Source organism: Aulonocara sp. 'chitande type north' Nkhata Bay, linkage group LG6 (genome assembly GCF_057382095.1).
Source record: "Aulonocara sp. 'chitande type north' Nkhata Bay isolate Kocher_YH1m ecotype deep benthic linkage group LG6, A_spYH_male_GT1.1, whole genome shotgun sequence".
NCBI classification, from domain to species: domain Eukaryota; kingdom Metazoa; phylum Chordata; class Actinopteri; order Cichliformes; family Cichlidae; genus Aulonocara; species Aulonocara sp. 'chitande type north' Nkhata Bay.
In genome coordinates, this window is record NC_141349.1 from 12,260,241 (window position 1) to 12,271,210 (window position 10,970).

The 10,970-nt window shown below is 42.4% G+C and overlaps 1 protein-coding gene across 1 annotated transcript; it reads right to left on the minus strand.

The window, feature by feature from the left end:
- Positions 1 to 210: 210 nt before the first annotated feature.
- On the minus strand, positions 211 to 8,334 carry cbx6a (chromobox homolog 6a). Its single transcript, XM_086294973.1, has 5 exons — positions 8,047 to 8,334; positions 6,956 to 6,999; positions 6,757 to 6,822; positions 5,947 to 6,013; positions 211 to 4,966 (listed from the first exon to the last, which is right to left on the minus strand). Exons 1-5 carry the CDS (start codon positions 8,113 to 8,115, stop codon positions 3,683 to 3,685), a joined length of 1,530 nt encoding a protein of 509 aa, XP_086151099.1. The 5' UTR covers positions 8,116 to 8,334; the 3' UTR covers positions 211 to 3,682.
- Positions 8,335 to 10,970: the final 2,636 nt, after the last annotated feature.

The following is a 10,970-nucleotide window of genomic DNA, read 5'->3' on the forward strand; positions in this document are numbered from 1 at the left end:
TTAACAGACGGCTGTAGCCCGGGTCAGGTGAGGTTTCATAAGTTGGGCAGATCTGGAGTTGATTTTAAGTGTTGAAGTTGAATTGATGAGCCTAACTCTGCTGTCAGCACCACTTCGGGCACCAAGTAAAATGAAAAACTACAGCTGTTAATTCTACAGTCTGCCTCTTATGTTAAATCACACTAAAATATGACAACAGCCAAAAGGAAGTTTTTTTAGAGAGCTTTTAATTAAAAGCTTTGTACGAGAAACACACAGAAAGCAACAACAGTAACAGGTAACGTGACACTGAATACATAATCTGTACAATAAGGGTTTGTAAAACATGCTTCTGAAGTTCAGATACATTACAATGTCAGCCTCCAACTCCTCCTCTTTAGCATCAATACAATGTACATAATTCATATTAGCATAAAACCAGACGAAACTGCAGTCTTGACATGTAAAAATCAGTGAGTCCTTCTGATCAAACCCATCTTAGACTACTAAAAAAGCCAAAAGAAAATGGCATTCAAATAAACATCATCACATTGACAATGTTATGCATATTTCAAAAAAAAGTACTTAATTACAGTACAAACAACAAAATAATGCTCGTTTCCATTTCGTTAAGCATCACATTTCATACGTTTAAACAAGGATCCTTCTTTTTCTTCTAATTAGTGCCAACATGAATCTAGCACTTAGATCACATAGAAAACTATTTAAAAGGGGGGAAAGAAAAGCTTTAAAAATCGGAAATTATAAAAATCAAGAGCCCTATTTGGTTGAAAGAGGCCACTAAATCGAGTTGTGCTACTCCGTATGACAAAGAATAAGCAAAAAATTTAAAACAAAATTTTAAAAAAACATCACTTAGCAGTCTAATACCTTACAAATCTACCAACTGCAAGAGTCACTTCTATCCACCACTTAAACATATTATAGAGTAGATGAAAAAATCTATTCCAAATTACAATATATCCATTTGAGAAGAAAATAATTCTAGAAAAAAAATAGGACCACTTTGCTTTTACTGTGTCAAATAAGGATTTAAGTAGTGTTATTATCAACAGACATCGATTCGAATTTGAACTACAGACCGTTTTTCTTTTTTTCTTCATATTAATGGATGTGTCATTTTGGAATAAATCCTTCCAAGTGTAACCTATGAGAGAGAGTACTGAAACAGCACTGACAACAACTAGAACCATTCAGTATATGACAGGAACGTCGCCTTCGCCTGTTAAAAGACACGGAAAAAGCGGTACTCGCAACTTCTGGAAAAGAAGACGACAGAAAACATAAAAACTTATTACAGTCTGCGACCCTTAAAGTCACCGAGCTAAAGTCGAGATTTAATGACGTTTTCAGCCGTTCTCTTTGATAAGAGCCAAGTGTGATGAGGTTACAGTTGCCTCGAGTGCAGCCGACGGTGAGCTCTAAGGCAACGCATGCGGAAGCTTTTAATATATTCTAACACATACTGTAGATAGAGCGGAGTTTAGAGCCGAAGAGTCTGGGAAGGCCTAGAAAGAGCAGGAGGAAAAAAGAATCTGTGTATAAAGGGGTCTGTAAAGGTTTCTTTAAAGTACGGCTGACGCGTTTGAAGGTAAGGTAACGTACACGGCAAAAGGTTTACAGCCAAGAACACAAGGGCGCTGGATCAAACCGTTAGAGATCAAGCAGCTTTTCTAACCATCCAGCTCCCCGACACACCAGCTGTACTGTGATCCTACTGAAAGACAGCCTGTCTGATGTGTCTGAAAAGGGGAAGACAACTGTGCCAGCATCCTCTCCAGTTATTAAACAGCGGTCCAAAGGTTTTATCCTTCATAAACGGGTAAAAGCAACAAGACAGAAAACAGGCAAAACGGCGCTTCATTTAGGAAGTAAAAACGCAGTGTCCTGTTTAGACTGGAACATCGAGGTATCCTTGGTCCTCACTGTTCCTCTACATGTGTCCAGGAGCACTGTTTACATTAAGCTGACAATAAGCTCAACTAAGTCTAAAGCCAGGACTTAAAAGACATGTTGGGCCTCAGTTATAGCAAAACAAATCTTGGTACAACAGGAGCAAGAGGCAAAGTTGTCTTACTTCTCATCATGATGACTAGAGTCTGATGGCTATAGGACTAGATGAACCCTTTTCCACTACAGTAGTGCAGGTGCCCCCTGTAGAACCAGTTTCATGCATTTCCACTACAAGAAAATATCAATGCTGGTTCCAAACAGCCGACATTCAGCAGCTTCACAAAACTGACTGCGCCAAAAGTTGTAACCACCGTTGTCTCTCAAGAAATTCACCAAACACAGATTCTCCATCCCGTGTAAATCACCCCAGCCTTTGCTACATAACCCCATGTAATGTTCGGTTATGAATCTGCGGAAATGTAGGCTTTTCGTCGTAAGGCACCCAAGTTGGAAGTGGCTTCGCACCGGCTCTGCATCAGTGGAAAGACACACGCATGCCCTATGGGTAGCAAGAATAAAGCACTTCTATTGACGTTACTACCAGAGCACATACTAATAAAGAACAGTTACGAAGCATAAAAGGACAAACTGGCAACATCCACAGGACGAAAAGCATGGGAAACAGCTTTTAACCAGTCAAAAGTGGAAGATAAATAGACAAAACTTAACAGTCGCTACATTGTACAAGCCACAGCTGCCTGGATTCATGTTCCACAGATTTGAAACACCTGTCGCCGAGTCAACTTCTATTTTTAGCTGCATTTTGTCGACGTTCAGTCTGAACTGTGTTCAGCTCATGGACCTTCTAGACCTGGACAGTTTAAGAAGTTAATTTTAGCGATTACGGCATACAGAGAAACTGCTCAAATTCACTGCAGACCAGTTTAGGGTCTTGGTGGACGTTATGGAGTCGAAGTAGGTGGCGGGAACAGAGTGAAAAACAAGGCAAATATGTAAGAGACTGCAAATGGCAGCAATAACTTAAAAAAAAATTACTGAATTTCATATTCTTTATCAGCCTTTATGGTTGTGTGTGCATATAAATACTTATATGTATATGCATGTGCATTCAAGAGAGCAAGAGGAGAAGGCTTTGGAAAAACTGATAAACCACACAGAATAGGTTGGTTTTTAAATGATGCAGTCAAGTGCATTTACCTCGCTATTGCATTGATGCAATATCCAAATCCAGCTGTGTTAAGTTCACTGAGTTGAACTTCCAACGAGACTAACAGGTCAGGACACCTGCAGGCTGCTGACAACAGCCTCCAGAGCAGAGCTTGCATCTAAATATTAAGTTTCTTCCACACAGGCCGAGTATGCCTTCTAAAAGTTCAACCTGCACACTAAACGGGCGACGGTTCCACTTTCAGGACAATGTTACATTGTACCAAACAAGATAAACTCAGCATGAAGCAAGTGAAAGAATTACCACCATTTCCATCCAAGCCAAACAGTCAGTGTTGTGCAAGTGGACAAAATATGGCAACTGAAATGCCAAGAAGGGCGTATTAGCTGCCCCATCTCAAATTTATATAATTCTTCTAAAAAAAATATGTCAATTTTTTTAAACTATTCAATGACAGGGTGGTGTTGGGTTATATTTCATTACTCATTACACAAATATGGACATACCCTTCAAGGTAAAGGTAGAAGCGAGTTGAAGTGGCATGACACTTTTTTTTTTTTCCTTTCTTCAATGGCATTTGACTTCATAATGTCCGTCCTCCTATGGCTTCGCTGGGGAGGGGTCGTCGGAGGCGGCGGTGGGAGGGGGGGAAGAGGCATTTTCGGGGCTAGCAGAAGGTGAAGCGGGGCAGGAGGCAGGGGATGGGAACTCTTTTATGGTGACGGTGACGAGGTTGGTGGTCACATCTGTGACCACTACATCCTTGCAGCTCGGAGCCATTTCAGGGTGCCAGTCGGGGTCTCCCTCAGCGGGCACCCTTGGAGGTTCGGTGGGGGCAGAGGTTTGGTCCCCGGGAGCGGCAGGGGGAAGCGCGGTGGGCAACTGGTGTTTAGCCCTGCACTGGCGAGGATTTTTCCTGCCTTCCTCTGAGGGCACCGTACGGTCCGGGGCGCCCTCGTCCTCTTCGTCTTCCAGGGAGGAAGAGGGAGAGGAGGGGAGGAAGGGGGATGATGATGATGCAGCCTGGTTTGCATCTGAGGACGCGGCAGGGGTGGAGGACTTGGTGCTCTGGCTCTTCTGAGTGTCTGCGTGAGGTTTGCTGGACTTGGGATCCTTGCTAGACGGCGAGGCCCCAGTGGAAGGCTGAGACTGGGCAGCAGCAGCATTGGTGGGAGATTTTCCTTCAGACCCACTGGAGCTGGAAGGAGAAGGAGGTGCCTGGAACTGAGAGGGGCTGGTGCGGCTTTCCCTAGCTCCTGTGCTGGAGCATGAGCTTGGGTGGGAGTGAAAAGGCACAGGTCCTCCGCACTGCAGCCCGAATGGCTTCCCGTACATCGGGAACCCCAGCATCTTCAGAGGAGGCTGGAAAGGTCTATATGGGGCTTCCCTCTTCTTCCCAATGATACGATTGCGGGATGGGATGTTCTGACGTCCTGCCGAAATATTCCGACCCCCGGCCGCTGTGCCACCCCGGCCCGCTTTGTCGATGACCTTCAGATTGAGGATGATTCGGCCTCTCTTGACTTCCCGGGGTTTCACCCTACGGTTAAGGATGCGGACGGTTTCAGAGAAGGGAGAAACGTGCATGCGGGACGGGAAGCCACCAGGGTTGGAGAAGGTGGTCGCCATGGGGTCTGTGCGAGGCAGAGGGCGCCGGGACATCCGGTGGCAGCGGTGAATGTCTTTCTTCAGTTTGTGTGTGGCCGCAAGGGAGTTAAGTTTAGGGGAAGGTGCGACAGCCGAGCTGGAGGACGACGGTAAAAGATGCGCTGAGGCAGAGGAGGAGGAGGAAGCTGCCCGGTTAGAAGTGGACGAAGTAGGACGCAAAGTGGTCTGGCGGGTGTTTGAGGCTCGGCTGCCGCTCTCTCCTTTCTGACCGCGAGCCTGCGAGACAAAGCACATTTAAGAAACCATTTTTGTAGAGTGAGCTTTTTGAACCTCTAAACACGTTTACTGAGTGATACACAGCAACAGCAGCCACTTTTAAACATTTGGCTAAAACATCTGGCTCAACTCCAGCACCTCGGACTGCAGCTAACCCTGGTAGCTCTTGCTCTGCTCTTCAGCAGTGTGTGAACCAGATCTCCTCCAGCTCATTCTAGCTACAATTCTGGAGGGTGGAGCTGAGACTATGTAACCATGGACACTCACTTAAGTTAGTTGTTTTTGGCAACACTAGAGTCACAATGATTTATATCAGCCATTAAAATGCTTCTTGGATGACAGCGTTGTAACTAATGCCTCAAAAGTGCACACTTTCCAGCTAATTTAGCTTATATTAGACTAAAGTTAATTTGAGATCAAAAGAATTAAAATTAACAAAATCAGCAGTTACAAAGAGAAGTTAATGCACCCAACACCACAACGTTTAGCCGTGCTGAATGTAACTTCAGTCAGACGTGTCTCCTTTGTAACTCCATTTATTGTTGTTGATATAAATGACCCTCCCCCTTCACACGGCTTTCTGAAAGCGTTTTTCTATGACCAAAGGTTGCTGCAGTATGTGCCTCAGGTGAAATGTAGCACAGGACAAACGTGTCCCTGCCGCTCACGCTTCTTTTCATGTCATTTTCCAAAGACAAAGCATGCACTGTATGAAGATTTAAATAAACTTCAGACACCGTTTGAGGTTCAAGTAGGTTGACCTTTTTCTCAGCTTTAACAGCAGAAACCACAAACAGAATGTTCCACTTTCCTGCAGGGTGGTGATGCAAACTGAACAAAGGTACAGATTTCAACAAAGCTGCAAATTTAACTCATGCAAACTAGTCATAGTTTCCAGTCCACTCGTCAAAATTTTAAATATGATTTCAGATGCAGCAGCTCCTCCCTGTGGAGGAGCATAAAAAAAAAAAAAACTGTACCTTCATTACAAGGTTCTTGGGTTTTGGTCCCCTTTTCTTTGGCCCGTGCAACTCTCTTTCCCGCTCTCTAAAAAAGAAAAAAAAAGTAGTGACAGTTAGAATGGCAATGACCACAAATGAAAAGACACACGCAACAAAAAGAACAAGAGAACGAGAGCAAATAGAATGACTCAAAGATGATGACAGACATGAAAGCTGTGGGTGAGCGTGGGCAAAAAGAGCATCTCTGCAGCCATGTCAGAACACAGTTAGGTTTCCTTTTAAAAAAAAAAAAAATCTTATTCTTTGCTCTTATTTTCATCAGGGATAATGTTGAAGAAGGACAGGAAATGTAAGAGCCAGCGAAGAGAGGAATGACATGTAGCGAAAACACCGTTTCAGTCATTTGTTGTATCCCCTGCCTCCCATTAAAAGTTTTCTGATACTTGAACTTTACTCTAAATATTTCCATGAGCAGCACGAGCATTTCAAAGAGCTTGGCAACAGACAAAAAGAAGTTCGGTGCAGATTTTTTTTTTCAATTAGGCAGCAAAGAGGAGGAATGTAAAGACACGAAAGGGGGATGCGGGGGGATGAAAGTATGAGTAAACACAAGCACTTAGAGGAAGAGACACTGGAAGTAATTTAAAACAAGAACACATGATAAAAAGGTAAATGGGCCCGGGGGACTGAGCAGACATGCTTTAGACTTTTCAAGATAGGAGCCAAAATATAAAAACAAGCAATAGAGAAAAAATAAATACATAAATAAAAATCAAGACTGATTACTCAAAGCACACGCAGGGCTCCTCATGAAGCAGCTACACTCACTTTTGCTCAAACCCCAAAATCAGCCTGTCATCCAGGATGTTCTCCTCCGGCTCCCAAGTGCTGTGCCTGAACACAAATGCAGCAACATGAAGAAAAACACATGCATTCATTTTGCTCCAAAGCACAGTTAATGTGCATTTTTCAGCTGAATCGAACCAATGCTTGTGTCACATTAACATTGTGGATTCAAGGCACTCACTTCATTGCCCATCCTTTCCATTTCACCAGGTATTCGAGCCTTCCCTGAAAGAAGAAGACAAATGTTAGAATTACTAAAACAGTTCATATGAGAATAGATTTTTTTAAAAGAAAAAAACAACAACATTCAAACACAGGTTTTGAGTATTTTAATTACAAATAGGATATTCTTGCCTTTACACCAACATGGAAACAAAACTCCACATGCTGTTAATGCACAGCAACACCAAATCTGCAATGCAACTGAATGCACTTTAGCACATTTCAGTCCAAGTTACAGAAGAGGACTTCATTTCTTTCACGTCTTCGCTAGGGTTAAATCTTCCTATGTTTTATAATAAGATCAAATACATTTCACGTTTGGGTATCGTTTATGTGAAATCTACGTTTGTTCGTGTGTTGCAAGTGTTTTACAGCAAGAAGGATACGCTAAAAACTCCAAGCAGGGACTTCTGAAGCCATTGGAGGCACGGTGGGCCTTGCTGGTTAACTGTGTATACCGGCAACTTCAGAAGGCAACATGCCATAATGGACAGAGTCTCTTACATGCAAAATACTGAAAACACATTGGAAACTCTCAAAAGTCCTTAATCAGCTATGGTTGAAGACTCCTTTCCCATCACCGGCGTATGAGAACTTGTGCTTCTGCAACCACCTTCATAACTCGCACGAGAAAGTAACAAAGTCAAGCTGTCGTTAATGTGGCAGCTACACATAAACTGGGCTATGAACCGCTGACTGTGACCGTATAGCTTTAGCTACCATTAGCTGGCAAGCAAACCAGGCCTCTCAGTTTCACAGCACAGTCCACAATACCATCAGCGGGGCTAGCGTGTCTTTGCAGCCACCCCGTTCTTTGTGTTGTTTTTATTGCCCTGTCGCTGCCTCAATGTCCGCGCCACGAGTCATAAGCCTCGCTGCTCTGATCTAGCTCGGACTAGCAAAGTAAAAGCAAACGCATGAAGGCCTCTGCAGTATTTCATAGGCGTAAGATGACAGCCCTGAGCCTATGGACTAAAGCAGTGCCGCGCTGCCGACGGGGAACATCTGCACGTAGTCAAAACACGCGGGACAGTGGCGGCTGTAGCTCACCTTACGGACGCGGCGTTTAAGTATGGCTTCCGCGGCGAAAATGCGATCTCCCGCCGCCGAGAGCTCCATGTTTCATACCCGAACTGAGCTACCTGTCTCGGTGTCCGTCTCTCCAGACGACAAGCTCCGCTGTCTGCACGGATCGACCAAACCGTGCGAAGGGCTGCACACACACGGAGACAGCACAGCACAGCAGCAGCGGCGGCGGTGCGACCTATCTGGTCGCCGGCAACCCGAGGAGAAAAAAAGCCCGCGCGGCTCTGAGCTTTAAACATCAGCGTCAAAAGACACGAAAAGGTTATTAACGTTAATTAAATTATTACAGACCTAATTAGACTTCATACAAATGTTTTAACACCGAAGGTCATCGGAATTTTACATTGTATTTATATTTACATTTCATAATGTTAACTGGTTTAATAATATTTGCCTTATTCAAGTATTCAGTCACACATTTGAACCAGTGGACAATTTAATCAATGGCTCTTTTCAAGCGTCCCACTAAGCCACGAAAATTCCCTTCTATGCCATGAAATTGACAAATTTTATTTACATTACTTTGTTAAACATGTATTTATTTATTTAATTATTTTAATCATAAACATAAAATAAACGTTCGGCATTTGGTTTGAATGCAAAACATTAGTCCTCCAAGTTAAAAATTCCCTCTGGTTTAAGGCAAGAAGCTATTTATGAAACAATTAGTAGTAGTAGGGGGGGAATCGATACAGCATAGTACACTCTCAGAAATAGGGGTACCAAAGTGTACCAAAAAGGGTACAAATGCTTGTCGCTGGGGGTGTTCCTTTTTGAAGGACATTTCTGTACCCTTTAGGCTTGGTACATTTTTGTACCTTATGAAGTTGTACCATCTGAGGTACAATCATGTACTTTCCTAAGACATAAATGTACCTTGAAACTATAGTACAGAAATGTTCTCTTGAAAAGGGTACAATAGGGTACCTATGAGGGTACCCCCCCAGCGACAACCTATTTCGTACCTAAAGAGACAAAAATGTACCCCCAATAGTCCAAAATATTTGGTTATTTAACCATTTATTTTCGATAATAGAATCACATCAAAGCACTTAAACAACCACAGGAATACATCCTTGATTACATTCGTATATTGCTATAGGACATGTCAAGAAAAATACATTCATTTAAAAAAAAAAAAAAAAGTAAACAATCACATAAAGACATTAAACACCTGAACACAATGTTTTGACGGATCACAGAGATGGCATGTATTTAAAAAACTGTCCACACAAATGTTTTGCTCTACTTCAACAAGCACGCACATACATACATACGTGCGCGCGCGCGCACACACACACACACACACACACACACACACACACACACGCTTAAGTCCCGTTTGGGGTCGCATATCTTAACTCCCACCCTTTGGGGACACCACTTTCTGTATGGTTTAGAAGCAAGCTGGCAACTCAGTTTTACTCCTCCAAGACCACAGAAATAAAAAAATCACTTGAGATTTTCATTTTAAGCAACATTTGTCCAGACAGTATTTTTACCTTCCCATTGGGGACTGGGAATGTTTAATGTCCTCTTTGGGGTCTTCAGCGATACACAGATAAACAAACTATTTTATGCCACTTTTGGGGACCTTACTTCCATTTGGGGTCTTCAGCGACACACACATACACAAGTTATTTTATGTCAGTTTTGGGGACCTTACTTCCATTTGGGGTCTTCAGCAATACACACATACACAAACTATGTTATACCACTTTTGGGGACGTTACTCCCCTTGGGGTCTTCAGCAATACACACATACACAAACTATGTTATGCCACTTTTGGGGTCGTTACTCCCCTTGGGGTCTTCAGCAATACACACATAACTTCAGTTTTGGGGATATTACTTCATCAAAGTAAGTACAAGGTAATGTTATGATTTAACCATCTAGAAATGTTTTAGGATGCTGCTGCTGCTCAGTGTCACAATGTTAAAAGCCATCTTTTTCTACCCAACCTAACAATATTCATTGCAATTAGGTCTGCTAACTTGACAGAATCCAATGGATTTGCCAGAACTTCAAAGTCAGGTCATTACTTATTATGAAAGAAATCACAACTTATTGTGCCACAGAAACATTTAAATATTCTGCTTCTTTTATTTCTACCGTGTTGTTTTTAGCACTTTACATGCACTTCATGTATACACAGGAACTTGCAGCAACAAAGAAACAACAAAATATCTGCACAATTCATTAAGTGCTTCTACCTGCAAATGTAAAAAACTTTGATTCCAAATACATCTCATACAGTGCGAAGTGGACACAATGAAAACCATGTTAAGAAAAAAATGTCAACTTGAAAAGATTTGTTTTTTCCTCTCAGAATGACAAAAGGTTTTAGGAAACAAACTTACACCTGCTTACTGAACCTGAAATTTTTGGAGTGCAACGTCTTCAAAACATCTTCAGAACCATTTTACCAGAGAAACAGGAAATTTTAACTCACTGAAATCACAAACAGCCCTCAGTCCTTTGCACAAGCTTTTCTTTTTAAGGCAGTAATGCGATTTCTAACATAATTTTTTACCCCAGTCCAGTTTCTGTCTTTCAGTGCATAGGGTTCTGCATTGATGCATTGAGTGCAGTCCAGCTTCTGAGGCAACTTGCATGTGTTGATGAAACGCATCATGTGTTTTTCAACTGCACGTACCTTATGATCTTCCCACTTACATTTGGCGTTACTTCGGTTGCCTTTGAAGAAAAGAAAACAGACATCAATACACTGCTTAAAACTTTTTCAATATCAAATGTTTTCCTCCTCTACTCAATGAATAATGTCATGTATTTAATATATATATTCTTAGTGCTTATTTGCTGATTATATTCTTTTACGTATAAGAGATGGCCAGCGTTGCCTTCCTCAAAAAGGGTATGTTACACA